Source organism: Oryctolagus cuniculus, chromosome 1 (genome assembly GCF_964237555.1).
Source record: "Oryctolagus cuniculus chromosome 1, mOryCun1.1, whole genome shotgun sequence".
Classification (NCBI taxonomy): domain Eukaryota; kingdom Metazoa; phylum Chordata; class Mammalia; order Lagomorpha; family Leporidae; genus Oryctolagus; species Oryctolagus cuniculus.
Window position 1 is genome coordinate 216353573 of NC_091432.1, and position 24863 is coordinate 216378435.

Consider the following 24863-nt stretch of genomic DNA (forward strand, 5'->3'; position numbering starts at 1 on the left):
TTTGTTTTGAAAGAGTTAGATCTTCCAACGGCTGGCTCACTCCCCAGGTGGTCGCAATGGACTGCGCAGGGCCAGGCCAAAGCCAGGAGCCGGGAGCTTCCTCCAGGTCTCCCACCTGGGTGGCAGGAGCCCATACACTTGGGCCATCTTCTACTGCTTTTCCCAGACCATCAGCAGGGAGCTGGGTAGGAAGTGGAGCAGCCCTATGGGATGCTGGCCTTGCAGGCAGCAGCTTTCCCTCCACCCCACAATGCTGGCCCCTAGGTGAGCACACTTTTATGCTAACATTTGTAAAACTACAACAGTGTTCTTTTGTGTGGATGTGCTGTCATTTTGTATCTCTATGTTTTGAGTATATTGTCAGTTAATCCTAGCTCTCAGTGATATTGGTAATGTTCTTATTTTACAAGTGAGGGAACTGAGAAAAAAGATATTAAAAAATTGCTCAGTGGCCTGCGCTGTGGCGTAGTAGGCTAAACTTCCGCCTGTCATGCCGGCATCCCATATGTGCGCTGGTTCAAGTCCCGGCTGCTCCACTTCCCATTGAGCTCTCTGCTATGGCCTGGGAAAGCAGCAGAAAATGGCCCAGGTGCTTGGGCCCCTGCGCTCACGTGGGAGACTTGAAAGAAGCTCCTGGCTCCTGGCTTTGGATTGGTGCAGCTCCAGCTGTTGCAGCCATTTGGGGAGTGAGGCAGCGGATGGAACACCCTCTCTGTCTCTCTCTCTCTCTCTAACTGTTTTTCAAATAAATAAATAAATAAATAATCTTTAAAAAATACCAAGCATAGTGATGCTTCTATTATTAGAAAAAATTGCTCAAAGGCATGCCACTAACACGTGGTGGGGCGAGAGCCCAAGCCCAGCTGGCCTGATTGTAGAATCCTTGCCCTTAGTCACCAGCGTCTCCTTGCCGTGGACAGGCTCTTCCAGGGGGACATGGGCGCGCGGAGTCACAGCAGCACTATGCTCCCGCACCTGCCCCGAGGCCTGGCTGCTGATACTTACGGTGAGGAAAGACGCTTGAGGCTGAGGGAGCAGGCACCCTCAGCTCCCTTTCCAGGCTGTCCCCACCAGTTCCCACCAGACCTTACTCTCTTGTGGTTCCTCCCTCCAGACAACCCAGCGGTCAGCAGGGTCCAGGCACGGCTCAGAGGCCAGCTCGTAAATAAGGATGACAAAGTGCATGTCGGATGCGCTGGCCGCGTTGTTGGTAACTGTGAAGAGAGCAGTTCTGTGGCTGCCGGGGGTTGTGGGGGATAGGAGGTGAGCAAGCCAGAACATGAGTGTTTGGCAGTCCGGCCAGGAAAGTGCACCTGGAACATTCTCTGGGGGCTGGTGCAGGCTCCAGGATGAAAGAGACCTGTATAAGAGACCTCAGGGCCAGACGAGCAGCATCAGGAGAGGAGCAGCAGTGATGCTAAGTTGAAGTCAGGGGGTGCAGGGTGGAAGCCACCAGCGGGGGTGGGTAGGGGATGGGGGAGAGGAGGAGAGAGAGAGTATTCCTCACTCCAGCAGAGGACGTAGCCTTCTGTGGTGGAAGGTGGACTTTTGCCCTTGTTTCCAGAGAAAGGGGAAGTTTATCTTGTAGCAGGAAGTCGAAGGGACCTCTGCTTATGGCTGCATGAATTTTCCTTTTCAGTTTTCTCCATGAATAAATGGAGATGCTGAGAGCAGAGCGGGAGGTGTTGAAGTGGAGTTTAGAAATTTTATTATGTATTTATTTACTTTAAAGATTTATTATTTTACTTGAAAGTCAGAGTTAAAGAGGGCAGAGGCAGAGGGAGAGAGAGGGGTCTTCTATCTGCTGGTTCACTCCCCAAATGGCTGCAATGGCCAAAGTGGAGCCGATCCAAAGCCAGGAGCCAGGGGCTTCTTCTAAGTCTCCCACGTGGGTGCAGGGGCCCAAGGGCTTGGGTCATCTCCTGCTGCTTTCCCAGGCCATAGCAGAGAGCTGGATCAGAAGTGGAGCAGCTGGGACTTAAACCTGCGCCCATATAGGATGCCAGCCCTGCAGGCGGCGGTTTTACCCACTAAGCCACAACACCAGCCCCAGCTTAGAAATTTTAAAATGGCTGCGGGCTCTGCAGTGCCTGGGGTGCTCAGTAAGGGAGAGAGCGGACCGAGTGAGTGTTTGAAGACTGCTTGGTGGTGTTGAGGGTCCAGTAGAATTTCTTGCTTTGATCTGTGTGTTTGCCTGATTGTGGTTTTCCTTTGGCAGTGAACTCATGGGCCGGGGCCTGGTTCAACGAGAAGTGGCTGCTTGCAGTTTTTGCCAGAGTTGGGTGAATGGGTGGTGGGGAAGGAGCACCGAGATTGATCCAGGGATTCCTGCCAAGGGCCATTTGGATAATTATAGCATCATTGGTGGGCCCTACAGAATCCTCAGCTTAAAAACCAGCCTGCTGTGGGCGCATTGCACTTCCAGTCCTGTCTGTGTTGCCTTGGCAGGGCTGGACCAAGCGATTTCTCAAGCCTTCTGTGGCCCTGGGGCTGGGCAGTCCTTACTCCCGGGTTAGATCGACACTCCGTGTAGGTCTGCCCAAGTGCTGAGCCTCCAGAAAGAAAAGGAGAAGGCCAGGGATGTGCAGAGACGACCAGAGAGCTGTTCACATGGAGGTGAGGCCCTTGACCCTCCAGCGCAGCCAGTATGAATGTTCTTTGCTCCAACACTCGGGCTCATTTAGCCGTTCTCAGATCTCAGTGTAGCTCCGGAGGTCATGGGGTGCATGGCATGGCAGGACGTAGAGCGCAGTGACGTGGCAGCCATCTCCGGTTATGGGATTGTGGGTGCACGCTTTCTTTTCTTTGCTTGTTGACTGCAGGTACCAGCAAATAGAGAAAGAGCTTTCCTTTACTCTCCTTTCTAAATTAGGCCCAGAGTGTCACAGAGCAAACACGTACTACAAGCTCGCCATTGCAGTCGTTGATCTGAGTGTCTTATTACTGTGCGTCCCTTATCTGGGTTTCTCCTCAGAACCTCAGCGTCCTGCCTGTGGCCCAGTTTTAGCAAGTGTGTGGCGTTCCGTTTTAAGTGGGTTTTGCTAGCCTCATTCCTGGTCCGACTTTTTCTCCCTGTCCTTATTTTCTCAGTCTTTCTCACCTACTTATAATTTATGTCATTTGACTGTATTTTACGTTTCGCTATGTTTTTTCTAGAAAAAGCTGTGGTAGTGATAAGTAAACTAAATACTGGGTCAGGAAACGTGAGAACATGAGCGTCCTCTGTTTCATGAGTTTGTTTTTTTTAACCTTACTGCTTTCCAAAGCATAAAATCAGGTTTTTCTTGGTGTATTGACTCCCCTATGGCTCTTTTTTTTTTTTTTAAAGATTTTATTTATTTATTTGAGAGGTAGAGTTACAGATAGTGAGAGGGAGAGACAGAAAGATCTTCTTTCCATTGGTTCACTCCCCGAATGGCCGAGTGGCCGAATGGCCACAATAGCTGGGGCTGGGCCAATTGGAAGCCAGGAGCTACTTCTCGGTCTCCCATGTGGGTGCAGGGGCCCAAGGACTTGGGCCGTCTTCTACTGCTTTCCCAGGCCACAGCAGAGATCTGGATTGGAAGAGGAGCAGCCAGGACTCAAACCAGCACCCATATGGGATGCCGGCGCAGCAGGCCAGGGCATTAACCCGCTGCACCACAGTGCCGGCCCCTCCCCTATGGTTTTTAAGATATCCCTTAAAAAATGGCCATCTTGGGGATGGCATTGTGGCAATGCCACATCCTATAAGGGCGCCAGTTCAAATCCCTGCTGCTCCACTTCTCATCTAGCTCCCTGCTGATGTGCCTGGGAAAGCAGCAGAGGATGACCTAAGTGTTTGGGCCCTGGCCATCCGTGTGGGAGACCCAGATGAGGCTCCTGGCTCCTGGCTTTAGCCTGGCCCTATCCTGGCCATTCAGCCACCTGGAGAGTGAACCAGCATATGGAAAAATCTCTCTCTCTGTATCTTTCCCTCTCTGTAATTCTGATTTTCAAAATAAATAAAGAATTTTTTTAAATGAGCATCTTTTTGTTACTATAAAAATCTTATATTGAAAATGGTATAAAATTTGGAACTAAATTTGAGTATTAAGAGGACAGTTCTCTTGGAATAAATATACCAAAATTCCTTAATAGGTTTTAAATTGCTGAAGCTTAGGTTGTTTCAATTCCTCTGTTATTAAGACTAGTGTCTGCTAATACTAACTGATAGAATCAAAAAGGGAGAGAACGATCCATCATGGGAAGTGGGATACACAACAGACTCATAGAATGGCAGATGTCCTAAATAGCACTCTGGCCTCAGAATCAGCCCTTAAGGCATTCAGATATGGCTGAAGAGCCCATGAGAGTATTTTAGGCATGGAAAGCCAAGACACCCTGGGGGGAAAAAAAAAAAAAAAAGAAGACCTAAATGAAAGATCTCTGTGAGTGAGATCCCAGTGGAAAGATCGGGGCCATCAGAGAAGGAGGTGCCTTTCTCTGAAGGGAGGAGAGAACTCCCACTTTGACTATGACCCTGTTGGAATAAGATTGAAGTTGGCAAACTCAACAGGCTTCCATAGCCTTGGCAACTCATGACTAGAGCCTAGGGAGATTACTGACGCCATAAACAAGAGTGTCAAGTTGTTAAGTCAACAACAGGAGTCACTGTGTACTTACTTCTCATGTGGGATCTGTCCTTAATGTGTTGTCCAATGTGAAGTAATGCTATAACTAGTACTGAAACAGTATTTTACACTTTGTGTTTCTGTGTGGGTGCAAACTGATGAAATCTTTACTTAATATATACTAAATCGATCTTCTGTATATAAAGAGAATTGAAAATGAATCTCGATGTGAATGGAATGGGAGAGGGAGTGGGAGGTGGCAGAGGTGTGAGTGGGAGGGAAATTATGGGGTGGAAAGCCATTGTAATCCATAAACTGTACTTTGGAAATTTATATTTACTTAATAAAAAAAAGGGAAAAAATTCCTCTGTTATTTTAAATAATATTGTAATGGAGACCATTATACAAATATCTTTTTTTTTTTAAAGATTTATTTATGTATTTGAAAGGCAGAGTTACAGAGAGAGAGAGAGAGAGAAGGAGAGACAGAGAGGTCTTCTGTCTGCTAGTTCACTCCCCAAAGGGCCACAACAGCCAGGGCTGGGCCAGGCCAACGCAGGAGCCAGGAGCTTCTTCTAGGTCTCTCACTTGGGTACAGGGGCCCATTTTCTGCTGCTTTCCTAGGTGCATTGGTAGAGAGCTGGATCGGAAGCAGAGCAGAGGGACTCCCACAGGCGCCCATGTGGGATGCCAGTGCTGCTGTAACCCATGAACCACAGCGCTGGCTCCTATACAGTATCTTCCCTTTCCAATGGCAGTTTCCTAGAAGCAGAATAAGTGATGAAAGACAGAAAACCGTACAGGATGGAGAGTCCAGGGGAATATTTCAATAAGTTTGCAGTAGTAGCAGCCTTCAAGGGAAAGAATGATTGTAATTTGAATAATGAAAAAATTGTGTGTCTCAAAAACCTTTTGGAAAATTATGGTAGGCAAATGGCAATCAAGAGTTCACACAAATAAAAAAGACTTGAGTCATAATTCAAAAAGAGCCCTTGACAAAAGAAAAGAAACGTGTGGCCAGCAAATGTTTGAAAGAATGTTCAACCCCAGTAGTTATTCAAAGTAACAAAGCGAAAGGAAGGTGATATGGAATTTCTCAGATTAAAGATAACTAGTTCCTGAGAATATGTAGAGAAACTATAAATTGCTGTATTTCTGGAAGCAGTTTGTAAGTAAAAAATCTCTGTGCTCTTTTTATTCAGAAATTCTAGCTCATAGGAGTTTATTTTAAGGGTATTATCAGCAGATAGGTGCCCAGTATGTTTACTGTAGCATTGCTGATTGATTGAAAAAACAGTTAAATGGGGATTTGGTTTGATTGTGGTATAATTGTTCATTGAAATACTATGCTAAATATATATCCAGATGTCATAGATCTGAATTTACTGACTAGGAAGATGGCCAAGATGCATTTAAGAGATATGGAAAATGAGGTGGAACAGATGTGGGCACAGTGGTTAGGATACTACTGGGGCACCCACATCCTGTGTTATAGTTCCCATGTTCAAGTCCCAGCTCTGCTTCCAACTCCAGCTTCCTGCTGCTGCACACCCTGGAAGGCAGCAGGTGATGGCTCAAGTACTGGGGATTGTGCCACCCGTGGGGGAGACCTGGACTGAATTCCAGACTCCAGGCTTCAACCTGGACCAGCCCTAGCTGTGGTAGGCATGTGGTGGGTAAGCCAGTGGGCAGGAAATCTTTCTGTGTCTTTGTCTTTTATTTTTTTTTAAAGATTTATTTATTTATTTGAAAGGCAGAGTTACACAGAGAGAAGGAGAGGGAGAGGGAGAGAGAGAGATCGAGAGATCAAGAGAGAGAGAGAGAGAGAGATCTTCTATCCGCTGGTTCATTCCCCAATTGGCTGCGATAGCCGGAACTGCGCTGATCCGAAGCCAGGAGCCAGGAGCTTCTTCTGGGTTTCCCACATGGGTACAGGGACCCAAGGGCTTGGGCCAACTTCCACTGCTTTCCCAGGGCACAGCAGAGAGCTGGATTGGAAGTGGAGCAGCTGGGACTTGAACTGGCTTCTATATGGGATGCCGGCACTGCAGGCGGCGGCTTTAACCCACTATGCCATAACGCCAGCCCTTCTTTGTCTTAAATAAAATAAATAAATAAAAATGATTTAAAAAGGAGTGAATGAATGAATATAATAGAATAATAGAATACCATAATGTTAATTGTGTTTTTCTCTTTAGAGAGATATGACTGATGTTTTTAAAATTCCTTTATTTTTCCTGAAATTTTAAAAGAAATATATCCCTGCATAGATAGAAGAAGTGGGAAAAAGTCCAGTTCCCCAAAAATGAAATGGGTTGGGACAAAAACACAATGTGTGTTTTATTATACTGCTTTCTGTAGCTACCAAATGTTGATTTGGAGGTTGGAGTAAAAATGTTCCATGAGCTGTATACTTTGTGACGTGGATTTGAGAGAAACTCTGGGTCGGTGTTCCGATCGGGTAACACTTAGGAAGGCGACCGGCACGGCCGGGCCTGGGGTCACCTGCAGGTTGTCTCCTGGAGCATCCTCGAGAATGTCCCTCCCACTGTCCTTTATCACTCAGGAAATGAGGGCTCAGTGAGGCTTGGTGTATCTGGGGTGGGGGAGACTGGGGGTGGGCGCCAGGACCGTGCAGCTTCCTCATTCCCCCCATCAGGCCCCCTGCTCTCCCTTGGCAGTGACTTGGCCTTTGGGTTTGGGCGTCATCTCCCCTCTCCTCCCCTCCCCTTCACTTCACAGCCAATTCGTTGGGGGCGTCTTCCGATAGTTCACAATCGGTCAGTTGAATGGACTTCCGCACGTGTTCCCGTGCTCCCGGTCCCCAGCCTCAGCTGTGGTCCCCAGGCTGTGGTTCCTGGGGGCACCTGGTGTGTGGAACTGAAAAGGGAAGTGGTGCATCGTGTTAGGGGTCAGTCCAAGTCAGGACTCTTTCCGGCACAATTCTGCTCAGACTGCAAGTGCAGCTTTTGGGGAAGATGAAATTATAATTAAAAAAAATTTTTTTTTTTATTAGAGTGAGAGCAAGCCCTGTTCTCAGCTGGTCCGCTCCCCAAATGCCTGCGAGCACTGGTTCTGAATCAGGGCTGGGGTCTGGAGTGGGTGATGAGATCCAGGTCTCCCAGCAGGGTGGCAGGAGCCCAGTCAGGTCAGCCATCACCACCGCCTCCAGGGTCCACATTGGAAGGAAGTCGGAGTCAGGGGTCAAAGCTGGGGGGTCCAACTCAGGCAGCTTCACCACTGGGCTGAACGACCATTCCTGAAACCATAGTCTTCAATGTCAAAGCTCTTGGCAGCCATTTCTTTCACTAGTGACTCTTATTCATGTGTTTTTAAGATTTTCTTAACATTGTGCATTGGGAGAGTTTATAAAATGTACGTTTGAATCTTGTACTTTCTCTGAATGGCTTAATCTGAGACATGATTTTAGTTTCGGCAAATTAAGGAGTGAAAATCTCGTTTTGGTGTAAACCAAGTGCATTTTATTTAACATTGGCGTTCATTAAAGGGCTGTAATTACATCACAGAAACTGCAGGAGAGGGGGTAAGATTGCGAACGTTTTTCTGGAGCAGAGTGGCTTTTGGTAATTGCTTCTAGATTTTTCTTCCTGTGCATCTCAAATACTGTAGATACAGTTTCCAGGTTATGGTTTTGTCAGATTGAGCGAAACTTCTGCTTCCACCGCATCCGCCCCCTGAGTGGGCAGTCAGCTGTCCCCACTCTTGTTTGTTTCCCCCTTTGCTGTAGGCAGAAATTGTCAGCATTTTTGGTAGAAAGCAGATCTGGATTCTGTAGCAATATCCGAAGGGGAATGACTGTGCCGAGAGAGATTCCAAGTTAAGCTTGCAGGAAATGAACCCAATGTTTCTAAATAATCCTAAGGGATGGTTGAGTTCCGTTTGCCAGGGGTCTCGGGAGAAAGGCCCTGGCCTTTTCACCCCCTGAATTCCACCCCGGGTCCGGTGGCGGCGTGGGGTGAGCTCTGCCCCTTGGCTGGTGTGCCGGCTGGGAGGACCGCGTGTTCGTGCCCAGCGTACTTCCTCTGAGGGAGCCCTCCCTCTCCCCCCCAGCCAAGGCCTGCTGCTGTTACCCCTCGCTGACTTTTTTCCATCCTCTTATTTTGCAGAGTACGCGGGTGGAGTTTGACCTGCCAGAATATTCCGTCCGCCGCAGATACCAGGATTTCGACTGGCTGAGGAACAAGCTGGAAGAATCGCAGCCCACGCATCTCATTCCCGTAGGTAGTAAGCCGTTACAGCTCCTCTCCTCACTCCCCGCGCCATCTTTCCCGAAGGTGTGACTCGGCCCAGCCCCTAAAGGTGCAGCCCACCCAGGCATGCATTTCACCCCAGGTCCGCCCATCACATGTGTGGGAAGCATGTTTATGGACACTCTGTGGGGTGTCTCACCTTTGGGGTTTTGGCTTCTGATTGGCTAGACAGGTTGTCAGTTTCTTGGGTGAGGCTGGGTAGACACTTTTAGGATGATCATTTGCGGGGAGGTATAGAGAGTTCTCCGGTTCTCACTTGTGCCTCTTTAAAGATTGAAAGTCCGAAGTGTAAGTCCTACTGAAGCTTTCTTCCCCATTGCTAGTCTCTCTGTCCTTGAGGTCTGGCCCCCTGCACCAGGTGAAGAAGGGCTGCACTTTGTTTTTAAAGATTTATTTTTTTATTTATTTGAGAGGTAGAGTTACAGACAGAGAGGGAGAGACAGAGAGAAAGGTCTTCCATACACTGGTTCACTCCCCAATTGGCTACAACGACCAGAGCTGGGCTGATCAGAAGCCAGGAGCTTCCTCCGGGTCTCCCACGTGGGTGCAGGGGCCCAAAGACTTGGGCTATCTTCCTGTGCTTTCTTAGGCCATAGCAGAGAGCTGGATCGGAAGTGGAGCAGCCCGTATAGGATGCCGTCACCACAGGCAGCAGCTTTACCCCTGTGCCATAGCACCGGCCCCATGGTTGGACTTTCTTTGCATACACCAAAACCCAGGGATCAGCAGTCTAGCACACAGTCTCTTTCAATCACAGCTTTTCATTTGAAAAACTAGAAAACGGGCCGGTGTTGCGGCGCAGCAGGTTAGCGGCCATCTGCAATGCCGGCATCCCATGTAGGCACTGGTTGGAGTCCCAGCTTCTCCACTTCTGATCCAGCTCCCTGCTAATGCATCTGGGAAAGCAGCAGAGGTGGCCCAGGTGCTTGGGCCTCTGCACCTATGTGGGAGACCTGGATGAGTCCGGGCTCCTGGCTTCGGCCTGGCTCAGCCCCAGCCGTTGTAGCCATTTGTTGAGTGAACCAGCAGATAGAAGATGTCTGTCTGTCTGTCTCTCTTTTTCTATAGCCCTGCCTTTCAAATAAATAGACCTCAAAACAAGAAAACCACCTGACACTATTGAAGCAGCATAAGAATGATCTACTACGTAACATCTGAACTTTAAAAGAAGTTAAACTTTTGTTCATTTATGTATTCGAAAGCTAGAGAGAGACAAAGAGAGGTATTGTCCATCATGGATTCACTGCGATTCTTTCCCTAAATGCCCACAACAGCCGGCCGGGGCTGGACCAGGCTGAAGCAGGGAGCCTCCCACCCATATGTCAGGGCCCCAACTATTTGAGCCGTGGCCTGCTGCCTCCAATGTGTGCATTAGCAGGAAGCTGGAATCAGGAATGGAGCAGGGATTGAACCCAGGCGCTGATATGGGACGCAGGTGTCCCAGCCAGAGGTTTAACCACCGGCCACCTGGCTGCCCCGTCCTCCCGTGTTTTTTCCGGGTCAGATGTTCTGTAGACTAGACTCTGGTGGTGTCTGACATTTTCCCTGTGGTTTGACTGGGGTCATGTGCTGTGGGGAGGAAAGCCACAGCGGTCAGCTGCCACTCTCATCACATCACATCAAGGGCGCCCGCTGTCGGCACCACGTGTCACTGCTGGGAGTGGGGTGAGCCGGTCACCTGACCAGAGGTGGTACTCGGCAGGTCTCAGCCCCATACCCCAATATAGTCTCTCCTCTTCTCCCTTCCCACACTGTATTTTTAGGGAGGAAGTAGCTCTTTATATGCTGCCCTTGCTGTGCATCAGGGCGGTTGTGCGCCCCCTCCTGGCAGGTAGTGCATGTTGGCGCTTGGTACCTGGAGATGGCAGGTCAGACAGCGACACCTGCTGGTGAGATATGGCGACACAGGTCCACAGATGCTGACGCCACAGAGAATGGAAGAAGCTTCAGAATGCCCAAGGCATTTAAAGTGTGGGTGAATGCATGGAGGGTGAGGGTCCTGTAGAAGCCATCATTAGACGAGATTTCTTTATAAATTCTTGGTTCTCTCACACACACCTTGCTGGAGACAGATTTAATATAGGAGAGCGTCTCTGCTGTAGACACTGAAGTCAAACCAGAAGCTACCCCCCTTTTCCCCTACTACATCATTTTGTAGCGTCTGCTAGGCGGTATTTCTCTGTTACTAAACATTAGCCTTGTGTTAATCACTTTCCTGGCCTGGTGTGTGACCCTGCTGAGGAGCAGAGGGTGAGTGAGGGGTTGTGAGTCAGACCAGGGACCCCTGCCCTGGGAACTCGGTTCAGATGGAGACGCTGTAAACTTGCTTGCTCTTCCTTGCCTTTCCTCCCTCCCTTCCTCTGTCTTTCCTTGGAGAGCTTTATTGAGACAGTCACATACAATAGAATCTGCCTTTTTAAATTTTATTTATTTGGAAGGCAAAGTGACAGAGACATGGAGAGAGAGAGAGGTAGGTATCTTCCATCTGCTTGTTCATCTCCCAAATGGCTGCCAAGGCCAGGGCTGGGCCAGGCCAAAGCGGGGAGCCTGGAACTTCATCCGGGTCTCCCATGTGTGTGTCAGGGGCTGGAGTGCTGGGTCCATGTGCATCAGCAGGGAACTGGATCGGGAGCAAAGCAGGTGGCACTCAAACCAGCCCTCTGATATGGGATGCTGGCCTTGCAGGCGGCGGCTTAACCCACTGTGCCACAACGCTGGTCTCAGTGTCTTTTAGAATATTCATAGAGTTGTGTGGCCATCAGCACAAGTTTTCATCAGTAAAACAAAAACAAAAAACCCCACACTTTATACCCCTTAGTTGTCACTTTTAAATTCTTGTTTTTCCAGCCATTGGCAGCCACTCCTCTGTTTTCTGTCTCTGTGGTTGACCCACCCCAGGCATTTCCTATAAGCAGAGTGATCCATGTGGCCGGGTTCTTTTACTCAGCGTGATGCTGTCAATGGTGCCCGCAGGTTTTGGGGGGAATCGGTGCCCTGGGCGGTGTCTCGGCGTGTGGATGGATGACACGTTGACTTCGCAAGCACCCTGGGTGGACACAGTGTGCCTTCTGCCTGTTGGCTACTACGAGTAATGCTGCTGTGGTTGTGTGTGTACAGGTTTTCCCGTGGATGTGGGCTTTCATTTCTCTCGGGGGTACGCGGAGGCGTGGATCTGCTGAATCCTATGTAATCCTACATTGAACGTGTTGAGGCATCACCCGGCTGTCTCGCAAAGTGGTGACATCACAGTGCCTTCCCACGGGCAGCGCCTGGGAGTTCTAGTTTCTCCGCGTCCTCGTCACCGCGGGTTATTATCATCTTTGTGATGGTTGTAGCTGTCCCAGTGGGCGTGCAGTGGGGTCTCATGCCGGTTTGGACTTGCATTTTTGTTAATGTCGTCGAGAGTCTTTTCATATTTATTGCATCTATGTACATCTTCCTTGGAGAGTTCTGAGGGTGCCTTCGCCAGCTCGTGGAAACATGGAATTAAAAACTAAACTTTATTTCTCGATGTTAACTCCATCAAGTTAAAGGCATTTTTGTAAGGAAAATGTCAGCCTCTTAGCCCATCCCGGAAGAATTGTGGTTCCTGGGGATTCAGCCCTATCCGTGCAGTCTTGTTTCTATTCCGAGCTGAAGAAAATGGGGTGCCCTTAAGGATTTCCTTTTTAAAGATTTTTTATTTATTTGAAAGAGTTACAGAGAAGCAGAGGTAGAGAAAGAGAGAAGGAGGGAGGGAGGGAAGGAGGGAAAGAGAGAGAGAGAGAGGTCTTCCATCTGCTGGTTCACTCCCCCAATGGCTGCAACAGCTGGAGCTGAGCCAATCTGAAACCAGGAGCCAGGAGCTTCTTCCAGGTCTCCCATGCAGGTACAGGGGTCCAAGCACTTGGACCATCTTCTGCTGCTTTCCCAGGCCACAGCAGAGAGCTGGATCAGAAGTGGAGCAGCCGGGACTTGAACCTGTACCCTTATGGGATGCCGGCGCTGCAGGCAGCGGCTTTACCCACTATGCCACAGTGTTGGCCCCTGAAGATTTTTTTTTTTTTTTAGATCAGGAAACAGACGTCAGAGCAGCCAGGTGAGGACTGGCAGGTGGATTTATGATTCCCCGAGACCCTGTTTGATGAGAGGAATGAGCAGGGACGTGGCGGGGGGGGGGGGGGGGGCGGGCAGGGCTCTGGTGAGGCTGTTCTGGGCATGTCACTGGTGCAGCTTTGGCTGACTTTCTCCAGACACTCTCCTGATATGCAGAAGTTATCACTATTTGACCTTTAAAAGTAAAAAACAAAACAAAAACGGAATTCCTTGAGCATCCCCCCAAAACCAAGGGTCAGTTTTTGGCCCTGAGCCTTCCACTCCTGGCTTTGATTGGGCCACTGCCGCCTCCTGGTAGCCACTGCTTTGTCTTCAGGAGGACACTGGTCGGGCCGTGGTTCTGCCACTGTTCCCGTCCCGTGGAGAAATGCTGCAGGCTCGCCTCTCCCGCTTCCGTCAGCTTTCCACGGACAGCCGCGCTCCCGTGCGCAGCCGCCCCGGGCACGGCAGCTTGACCCGTCGAGCAGGAGGTTTGCTGCGTCAGTGTGTACGCTGACCTGCTGGGGCGTCTGCTGTCAGTCCTCTTCAGCTAGGGTGTGCGTAATCTGGATTTTGTTCCTGGCAGATTGACGTGGCTGGTCTGTTGGCGAAGGCTTCGTCTTCAACATCATCTTGGCCTTTTAAAAAATTATTTTAATTTTTTTCAAAAACCTGAATGGCAGAGAGAGAGAGAGAGAAAGATACAGATGGAAAGAGGCCTCTCATCCACTGGCCCACTCCTCAGATACCCACAGCAGCCAGGGCTGGGTCAGGCTAAAGCCAGGAGCCCAGGACTCACTCGTGTCTGCCACGTGGGTGGCAGGGGCCCTCATTGCTGCCCCCCAGGGTGTGCGTGAGCAGGAAGCTGTGTCGGAGCTGGGGGGGGGGGGGAGCCTAGGCCTGAACCAGCCACTCTGATGTGGGGTATGGGCTGCTGCACCATGTTCCCGACCCCATCTTGTCCCTTTTTAAAGCAGGTTACTGGTGTATAACCTGCTGATCTGGGGGAGGTCTTGTCTCCATAAACCTGTCAGAAAGCAACAGTGATTTCACTGTTTTTCCACCCAAGCCTTGCCGTCTATTTGATGTTTGTTCTTGCTTCAGCCTTAGCAGAATTCCAGTTGCTCTGATAAGGCCTCCTTTCAAAGTAGTGTGGTACTCTTAGTGCTACACACTAGCTCCTGTAGTAGCAATCAATTTTTGTGCAAAAAAAAATTCATGCACAGCTTTTTAGTAATTTCCATTTTCCATGAAATTTTTAAAACCCCTTGTGTCTATTCAGATCCTTTGACTACTTACATGTTGGGTTGTTGGGGTGGGCATTTAGTTCGGTGGCTCAGACACCAGTGAGATGCCCCATCCCTCCCATACTGGAGAGCGTGAGTTTGGCGTTCAGCTCTGGCTCCTGACTCCAGCTTCCCCCAGTGCAGACCCTGGGAGGCAGCGGTGATGCCTGCAGTCACTGGGCTCTTTGCAGCTCGTGGAAGACCTGGATTGCATTCCCAGTTCCTAGCTTTCACCCAGGCCCTGTCTGGCCATTGCAGGTGTTTAGAGATTGAACCAGCGAATGGGATCTCTCTGTCTCTGTCTGTCTGTCTGCCTCTCTGCTTCTTCAATTTTTAAAAAAATGAGTTGTATTTTTATTCTTATGTTTTAATAGTTCTTTATATGTCTAGATGCAAATCCCTTACCAGATATATGATTTGCAAAAATCTTTTCCCATTCAGTAGATTGGTTGTCTCTTTACTTTCTTGGTGGTTTCAAAATACAGTTTTTGAAAAAAAATATTTATTTATTTATTTGAAAGAGTTACACAGAGAGAGGAGAAGCAGAGAGAGAGAGAGGTCTTCCATCCAATGGTTCACTCCCCAATTGGTCACAATGGCTGGAGCTGTGCCTATCCCACACAGGTGCAGAGGCCCAAGGACTTGGGCCATCTTCTACTGCTTTCCCAGGCCATAGCAGAGAGCTGGATCTGAAGTGGAGCAGCCGGGACTCGAACTGGCGCCCATATGGAATGCTGGCACTCTAGGCGGCGACTTCACCAGTTAGGCCACAGCGCCGGCCCATGCGATTACTTTAAAATTTGCTCTATGTGGTGCTGGTGCTGTGGTGTGCGTGGTAGGTTAGGTCTCTGCTTGAGGCGTTGGCATCCCATGTGGGCTCCAGTTGGAGTCTCGGCTGCTCCACTTTTGATCCAGCTCCCTGCTGATGCCCTGGGAAGGCAGTGGAGGATGGCCCAAGGCCTTGGGTCCCTGCTCGCACGTGGAAGACGTGGAAGAAACTCCTGGCCCCTAGTTTCAGATCAGCCCAGATCTGGCCATTGCAGCCATCTGGGGAATGAACCAGGAGATGGAAGATCTCTTTATCTCTCTCTGTTTGTAATTCTTCCTCTCAAATAAATAAATCTGAAGAAAAAAATTGGCTGTATATGGATGAAATGGTCCTCCCTCCCTCCCTCCCTCCCTTCCTTCCTTCCTTCCTTTTTAAAAATATATTTGAAAGGCAGAGTTAGAGAGAGAGAGACATCTTCCATTCACTGGTTCACTTCCCAATTGGCTGCAATGGCTGGAGCTGGGACAATCTGAAGCCAGGAGTTTCTTCTAGGTCCCCCCATGTGTGTACAGGGGCTCAAGGAGTTGGGCCATCCTCCACTGCTTTCCCAGGCTCATTAGCAGGGATCTGGATAAGAAGTGGAGCAGCTAGGACTTGAACCGATGCCAATATGGGATACTGGCACCACAGGTTACCTGCTGTGCTGCAGTGCCGGTCCTGAACTGGTCATTTTTCCATTCAGTTATTGTTTATAGCCACTGCCTATTCCCACTAAATTTGGGTCCTTTTTGCTTTTTACTTGTTAAACTTTATTTGGTGAAGTATTAAGCCAAAATGTAAATTTAAAATATGTTATCTCAAAAACTAAAAGAAAAGAAAGAAAGAGGGTGGAAGGGAAAAGAAGGGAGGGAGGGAGGAAGGAGATAACAGAACGGTGGCTACAAACCATATTGAATCTGTTGAAAATGAATAAACATTTACAATTTAAACATTTTTTAGAAAAGAAACCACTGGGTAAATCCAGAGTCACAGGGATCCACCTGTATTTTCTTCTAAGTTTTTTACTCTCTCTGTGAGATCTTTAATCCATTCTGAATTCATTTCTAGACATTAAGTTGGGTATTTGCTCATGGCTTGTTAGATACTGACATTTCCTTTGTGAAATGCTCTTCCTTTCCCTACTTTTTTTTTTCCTTCTTCCTTAGTGGTACCTCAGTTGGGAGTATCTGTTTTTTCCTTTAGATGTCATTTATCTTAGAGCTGGTTCCATTAAAAATAAAGACTCTTTTTCTCTCATCCGGGTTAATCTTTCCTTTTCAGTTCCTGGCCTCGAAGCCTACTTCTTTTTTCCATTAAGCATTTAGCTGTCTATGTGGGAGGGAGGGAGGGAGGGAGGGAGAGAGAGAGAGAGAGAGAGAGAAAGAAACACTGCCATAGCTGATTCCTTTCCCAAATGCCAGAAGCAGCTGGAATTGGGCCAGGGCTGAAGCTAGGAGTTGGGAACACAATTAGTTTTCCACATGGATGGGAGGAACCCACTTTGTTTTTATTTTTTAGAATACTATTTATTTACTTATTTTAGATTTATTTGAAAGAGTTACAGAGAGAGGTAGAGCCAGAGAGAGAGAGAGAAAGAGGTCTTCATCGACTGGTTCACTCCCCAAATGACCACAAAGGCCAGAGCTGAGCTGATCAGGAGCCAGGAGCTTCTGGGTCTCCCACGCAGCTGCAGGGGCCCAAGGACTTGGGTCATCTTCTACTGCCTTCACAGGCCATAGCAGAGAGCTGGATCAGAAATGGAGTGGCCGGGACCCAAACTGGCGCCCATATGGGACACCAGTGCTGCAGGCCGGTGCTTTAACCCGCTGTGCCACAGCACTGGCCCTAGAACCACTTTGTTGAGTCATCATTGCTGCCTCCCATGGTCTGCATTAGCCGGAGGCTGGGGCTGGGAGTCCTACTGGCATCTTAACTGCTGGGCTAAACGCCTGCCCCAAAACTTGTTTTTAAACCTATGTCGTTATGTATGTATTCTGGTATTTGCTTCTGTTGTTTATGCTTTCGTTTTTAAGTGTAAATCTAGACCTTATTCTGATGTGAGGATTTTGTTCTTCCAGATGGTATATGAATTATTTCAGAGCCAGCTGTGACCAGTCAGTCACCTGTCTCATAACTTACGTGTTCGGCTGTGGCGAGAGTTAGACTTGGGTGTTCGGGGGCTGTGTCTGAGCCTTTTGGTTCATTGATATCTCTGGTCTGGTGTCCCTCTACCGCGTGTGGTTACTGTCACTCCACAGCGCATTTCAGTGTCTGATTACAGAAGTCCTGCCTCTGCCCCCACCTCCCCTCCTTCCCGTACACCTGCTGTTGAAAGCTTTTCGAACTGTTCACACGTCTTTCATTTTTCAAGGGAACCTTCAGGGTCTTTTCAATTCAGTTGGGAAATCTGGAGGAATGGTGGTTAGTTCCTTTTTTTTTTTTTTTTTCTTTTTTGCTGTCCTGAGCCAGCTGTTGTTAAAAATATTTGAGAACTACTCAGCTTTCAGCTGTTTATATTAGGAGCATGGAGATAAAATCCCGACTTTCGCTGGCCTCACTGGGACCATGTGAAGTTGCAGGTGAGCGGCCAGCCCGCGGGTAGCCCTGGGCAGGCACCACACCTTGAGTTGCCTGCTACCCACAGTCCCAAGGGCTACCCTTGTTTCCTGTCCCTGGGGCTCTGCACTTGGCTGCCTCTGAGGGCTCTGCAGGAGACACCCAGCCTCTCACTCCCTGAGTAGAATCACGAGATTGTTGATTGGTTGATTGACTTTTCTCTCCAGCCGATCTTTTCTGTTTTGGGTCTTAACAAGTTCTGGCCTGTTTTCAGTGCCCTTTTGTGTTTTCTGGTGCTGTGAAAAATTTGTGTTTTTTTTTTTTTTTTTTTAATTGCTTTGTTCTTCTTGGAATTAAAAATGTATTTATCAAGGGACAGAGACAGACAGAAAGATGGCGTGCCCTGATCCTCTGGCTCTCTCCACATGTGCCTGAGAGCCAAGAACTTAACCCAGGTCTCCCACATGGGTTGCAGAAACCCAGCTGCTGAGCCATGATCCCTGCTGCCTCCCAGGGTCTGCATTGGCAGGAGGCTGGGATCAGGAGCTGAGCCAGAACTCACATCTAGCAACTCTGATCTGGGTGGAGGGCATCTTAGCCTCTTGACCCAACGCCCGCCTCTGGAATCTTCCAGTGCTGGTTTGGAACTAGAAATGCGCTAGGTGTGTTTGTCATCTTATCATGGCAGTTCCCTGTGGCTTGCTTTGTTATGTGATGGTTGGCACCACCAGAAAGTCTCTGCTCTGACCTTTTCTTTCTTTGCTCAGTTTTTTTTTTTTTTTTACATTTTTTAAATTTTTATTTGACAGGTATAGTTATAGACAGTGAGAGAGAGAGACAGAGAGAGGGAGGTCTTCCTTCCTTTGATTCACTCCCCAAATGGCTGCTACAGCTGGTGCTGCGCTGATTCGAAGCCAGGAGCTAGGTGTTCTTCCTGGTCTCCCATGCGGGTGCATGGGCCCAAGTCTAGAGAGCTGGACTGGAAGAGGAGCAACCAGGACTAGAACGTGGCGCCCATATGGGATGCCGGCACTGCAGGCGGAGGATTAACCAAGTGAGCCACGGCGCTGGCCCCTCTTTGCTCAGTTTTTAAAAATATGTAACTAAGGTATAATTAATATACAGAAGAAGCTTTCTGTATTTAATGTGCACAATTTGTTGAACTTATATACACCCACTATATGGTTACCACAATCAAAGGAATAAACATAGCCATCACCTCTGTATGTTTCCTTGTGTCTGCTTTTATGGTAAGAACATTTAACATGCGATCTACCTCTATTTTTTTTTTTTTTAATAAAGTTGTGCTTTGCATACTTCTACAATCTTCAGCAGTTTCTTTTCTTTTCTTTCTTTTTTTTTTTTTTTTTTAAGATTTTATGTATTTATTTAGAAGTAGAGTTACAGACAGTGAGAGGGAGAGACAGAGAGAGGTCTTCCATTCTCTGATTCACTCCCCAAATGGCTATAACTGCCAGAGCTGCGCCGATCCGAAGGTAGGAGCCAGGAGCTTCTTCCAGGTTTCCCACGGGGGTGCAGGGGCCCAAGGAATTGGGCCATCTTCTATTGCTATCCCAGGTCACAGCAGAGAGCTGGATTGGAAGAGGAGCAGCCAGGACTAGAACTGGCGCTCATATGGGATGCTGGCGCTTCAGGCAAAGGATAAACCTACTGCGCCACAGTGCTGGTCTGGAGATCTACCTCTTTACAAATTTTATTATTTATTTTATTTTACTTTTTTAAGATTTATTTTATTTATTTGAGAGGTAGACTTATAGACAGTGAGGGGGAGAGACAGAGAGAAAGGTCTTCCTTCTGTTGGTTCTCTCCCCAAATGGCTGCTACAGTTGAAACTGTGCTGATCCGAAGCCAGGAGCCAGGTGCCAGGTGCTTCTTCCCAGTCCCCCATGCGGGTTCAGGGGCCCAAGGACTTGGGCCATCCTCCACTGCTTTTCCCAGGCTACAGCAGAGAACTGGATTGGAAGAGGAGCAGCCGGGACTCGAACTAGTGCCCATATGGGATGCCAGCCCCACAGGTGGAGGATTAGCCTACTGTGCCACAGCGCCAGCCCCTATTTGTTTATTTTAAAAGATTATTTATTTGGGCCGGCGCCGCGGCTCACTAGGCTAATCCTCCGCCTAGCGGCGCCGGCACACTGGGTTCTAGTCCCGGTTGGGGCGCCGGATTCTGTCCCGGTTGCCCCTCTTCCAGGCCAGCTCTCTGCTGTGGCCAGGGAGTGCAGTGGAGGATGGCCCAGGTGCTTGGGCCCTGCACCCCATGGGAGACCAGGAAAAGCACCTGGCTCCTGACTCCTGCCATCGGATCAGCGCGTTGCGCCGGTCGCAGCGCGTCGGCCGCGGCGGCCATTGGAGGGTGAACCAACGGCAAAAAGGAAGACCTTTCTCTCTCTCTCTCTCTCTCACTGTCCACTCTGCCTGTCAAAAAAAAAAAATAAATAAAAAAAAAAAATAAAAATTAAAAAAAAAAAGATTATTTATTTGAAAGCCAGAGTTAGAGAGAGAGAGAAAGAGACAGACAGACCAACAGACATCTTCCATCTACTGGTTTATTCCCCACATGGCTGCAATGGCCAGGGCTGGGCCAGGCTGAAGCTAGGAGTCAGGAGCTTCATCCAGGTCTCCAGTGTAGATGTGGAGCCAAAGTATTTGGGCCACCTTCCTCTACTTTCCCAGGCACGTTGGCGGGGAAGCTGAATTGGAAGCGGAGCAGCTGGGACTCTGACCGGTTCCCATGTGGGATGCCGGCCTCTCAGGCAGCGGCTTACCACACTGTGCCACAACACTGGGCTCAGAACTTTGCTGTTGTTAGTGATGGGTACCACGTTGTGCAGCAGATGTTTAGAACATGCTCATCTTGGACAGCAGGAACTCTGTCTCCCCTGAACACCTGCTCCTCACTCCCCCTCCCATCCTTGGCAGCTGCCACCCATTCCGTATTTGTCTCATTGGCTGGCTCGCTGCAGGCTACGTGGCAGAGAGATTCCAGGAGGAGGAGGGCACAGGTAGATTTGGAAGAGAAAGCAAACACATTTGTTAGTGTTTTGTTTCACTTGGAAATTTAGTATTTGCTTTGATTTTTATGAAGGAAGTTTTACTGGAAGGATGTATTTGTATTTATATATACCCGGTTTTCTTTTGAACATCAGTAAACTCTCCTAGGAATTAATGAGAAGAAATCTGTAATGCAACAGCTGTTTTTCTTAATATGAAATAATTCATAAAAATTCTACCTTCATTTTTCTAGTTGGTTCCTCTAGTTGATTGTTAATGGTTACATATACATAGGGTTTTTTTTTTTAAGGTTTTTATTTATTTATTTATTTGAGAGGTACAGTTACAGACAGTGAAAGGGAGAGACAGAGAGAAAGGTCTTCCATTCGCTGGTTCACTCCCCAAATGGCCACAACAGCTGGAACTGGGCCAATCCAAAGCCAGGAGCCAGGAGCTTCTTCCAGGTCTCCCACGTGGGTGCAGAAGCCGAAGCATTTGGGCCATCTTCTACTGCTTTCCCAGGCCATAGCAGCGAGCTGGATCAGAAGTAGAGCAGCCAGGACTAGAACTGGCACTCATTTGGGATGCTGGCACAGCAGGCGGTGGCTTTACATGCTATGCCACAGTGCCAGTCCTGGTGGTTATTTTTTAATCTTGATGCTCCTTTATTTGGCAATATTTTCCTAGAAGTGATGGTTTATATTGATTTGACAAAGATAGGAAAAATCAGTTTCTGTCATGTAGTAGATGTGCACTAAATATACTTGTTCAAATGCAGAAAAGAGGAACTTGGACATTGCAGGAGTTAGCAATTGCAATATTTGTCCAGATTTCCTACCCAGAAATAGCTTTTCAGTAACAAAGGAAATGTGTTTTTGAAAGAAGATATATTTCTTTATTTGAAAGCTGAGTGACAGAGGGAGGGAGGGAGGGAGGGAGAGAGAGAGAGAGAGAGAGAGAGAGAGGGATCTTCTATCTGTTCATCCCCAAATACTTGCAACAGCCAGGCTGAAGCCAGGAGTCCAGAACTCTGTGCTGTTCTCCCATGTGGGTTGCAGAGGCCCAAGTTCTTCAGCCGTCATCTGCTGCCTCCCGGGGTGAACAGTAGGAAATCAGATTGGAAGCAGAGCACCGAGACTCAAACCAGTGCTCCACTGTGGGATGTGAGCTTCCCATCTGCGCTTCAGTCTGCTGGCCACAGTGCCCACCTCAGGGAATGTAGTTTTGTTTTACAGATTACAAAACAGGTTTACAAACTACTGTGGAATATAATATACGTGCAAGTTCTTTGCCAAAGTATCAAGTGTTATAAAAATGTCAATATTCCAAGATTAAACCCTTGTGTATTTCGTGGGTATTGCAATGGTTTGCAAATAGGATTTTTGGGGGGACATTTCCAACATATATATGACAGTTCCTGACTTACATTGATGTAACTTAAGATTTTTGGCATGAAGGCCACACACATCACTTCTCTGCCCCCCCCCCGGAAATCTTTTATTTAAGGAATATAAACTTCATACATTTCATATTTACAACTTTAGGAACATGATTCTTCCCACTGTACCTGCCCTCCTACCCCTCCTCCCTCTCCTATACCCATCCTTATTTTTTACTAATATCTATTTTCAATTAACTTTATACATATATGATTAACTCTATGTTAAGTAAAGATTCAACAAATAGTATGAAAAACAAAGCTGTTCCTCCACAGTCGAGACAAGGGCTGTTCAAAGTCATTGCTTCTCAAAGTGTCAGTTTCATGTCTATAGATTGCCTTCTAGGTGCTCGATTAGTTATCACAGGTCAGGGAGAACATATGGTGTTTGTCCTTTTGGGAATGGTTTATTTCACTGTGTATAATGTTTTCTAGTTTCATCCATTTTGTTGCAAATTACGGGATTTCATTTTCATCCATTTTGTTGCAAACGACTGGATTTCTTTTTTGTTTTTTACCACTGTGTGTAGTATTCCATGATGTACATATCCCATACTTTCATTTTATTTATTTATTTTCCCCCTAAAGAAACCTTGTATTTAAGGAATACAGACTTCATGCATTTCGTAAGTACAGCCTTAGGAGTATAGTGATTCTTCTCAGCGTACCCTCCCTCCCACCCCTCCCTCTCCTCCTTAACACATAAGATGGCATTTTCACCACTCAGCTTAAGGAGATTTGGAGTCCGATGGCAAGGTTTTTTTTTTTTTTTTTTTTTTTTTTTTTTTTTTTTTTTTACAGGTAGAGTGGTTAGTGAGAGAGAGAGAGACAGAGAGAAAGGTCTTCCTTTTGCCGTGGGTTAACCCTCCAATGGCGGCCATGGCTGGTGCGCTGCGGCTGGCGCACTGCGCTGATCCGAAAGCAGGAGCCAGGTGCTTCTCTTGGTCTCCCATGGGGTGCAGGGCCCAAGGACTTGGGCCATCCTCCACTGCACTCCCTGGCCACAGCAGAGAGCTGGCCTGGAAGAGGGGCAACCGGGACAGAATCCGGCACCCCAACCGGGACTAGAACCCCGTGTGCCGGTGCCTCTAGGTGGAGGATTAGCCTATTGAGCTGCCGTGCCAGCCTCGATGGCAAGTTTTTAAACTGTATCCTTAGAAGTGAGTCCGAAGGAATGTATGCAGAACTAAACAGCTTTACAGTTACAAACTTCATACGCTTCATAACTAGAACTTTAGGAACAAAGTGACTCTTCCCACTGTGCCTGCCCTCCCACCCATATTCCCACCCCTCTTTCTCCTGCCTCTGATTCCCACTCATTTTTTACTGAGATCTATTTTCAATCGATTTTATACATATATTTTTAACTCTATGTTAAGTAGAGTTCAACAAATAGTACAAAAAAACTGTTCCTCAACAGTCGATACAAGGGCTTTTCAAATCATTGCTTCTCAAATTGTCAATTTCACTTCTACAGGTTTCCTTTTAGGTGCTCTGTTCGTTTTCATAGATCAGGGAGAACATATGGTATTTGTCCCTGTGGGACTGGCTTATTTCACTAAGTATGATGTTTTCTACATTCATCCATTTTGTTGTAAATGACTGGATTTCATTTTTTACCACTGTATAGTATTCCATAGTGTACACATCCCATAATTTCTTTATCCAGTCTTTAATTGACTGGCATTTGGGTTGATTCCATATCTTAGCTATTGTGAATTGAACTGCAATAAACATGGAGGTACAGATAACTCTTTCGTATGCTGGTTTCATTTCCCTTGGGTATATTCCCAGGAGTGGAATGGCTGGGTCATATAGTAGGTCTATATTTGGATGTCTGAGGTATCTCCATATTGTCTTCCACAGTGGTTATACCAGTTTACATTCCCACCAACAGTGGATTAGGGTACCCTTTTCCCCACACCCTCACCAGCATTTGTTGTTTGTTGATTTCTGTATGAAAGCCATTCTGATAGAGTGAAGTGAAACTTCATTGTGGTTTTGATCTGCATTTCCCTGACAGCTAGTGATCCTGAGCATTTTTTCATGTGTCTGTTGGCCATTTGGATTTCCTCTTTTGAAAAATGCTTGTTTAAGTCCTTTGTCTTAACATATTAACTATATTTTTGGTTTGTTGTTGTGTTTCTTGATCTCTATATATGCTGGTTATTAATTCTTTACCAGTTGTATAGTTTGCAAATATTTTCTCCCATTCTGTCTGTTGCCTCTTCATTTTCCCGACTGTTTCTTTTGCAGTACAGAAGCTTCTTAATTTTTTTTTTTTTTTTTGGCAGGCAGAGTGGACAGTGAGAGAGAGACAGACAGAGAGAAAGGTCTTCCTTTGCCGTTGGTTCACCCTCCAATGGCCGGCGCGCTGTGGCCGGCGCACCACGCTGATCCGATGGCAGGAGCCAGGTGCTTATCCTGGTCTCCCATGGGGTGCAGGGCCCAAGCACTTGGGCCATCCTTCACTGCACTCCCTGGCCACAGCAGAGAGCTGGCCTGGAAGAGGGGCAACCGGGACAGAATCCGGCACCCGGACTGGGACTAGAACCCGTTGTGCCGGCGCCGCTAGGTGAAGGATTAGCCAAGTGAGCCACGGCGCCGGCCAAAAGCTTCTTAATTTGATACAATCCCATTTGTGAATTTTGGTTTGGATTGCCTGTGCCTTTGGGGTCTTTTCCAAGAACTCTTTGCCTGTGCCAATGTCTTGCAGGGTTTCCCCAATGTTCTCTAGTAATTTGATGGTATTGGGTCTTTAGATTTAGGTCTTTACTCCATTTTGAGTGGATTTTTGTATAAAATGTAAGGTAGGGATCTTGCTTC

General features: G+C 47.7%; 1 protein-coding gene across 1 annotated transcript in view; it reads left to right on the plus strand.

The window, feature by feature from the left end:
- Positions 1–24863, plus strand: part of SNX30 (sorting nexin family member 30) — a 142984-nt gene that overhangs the window by 65223 nt on the left and 52898 nt on the right. Inside the window, exon 3 of the mRNA XM_051843080.2 lies at positions 8720–8830. Within this exon, the coding sequence (XP_051699040.1) occupies positions 8720–8830 (111 nt within the window). The remainder of the gene's footprint in view (positions 1–8719; positions 8831–24863) is intronic.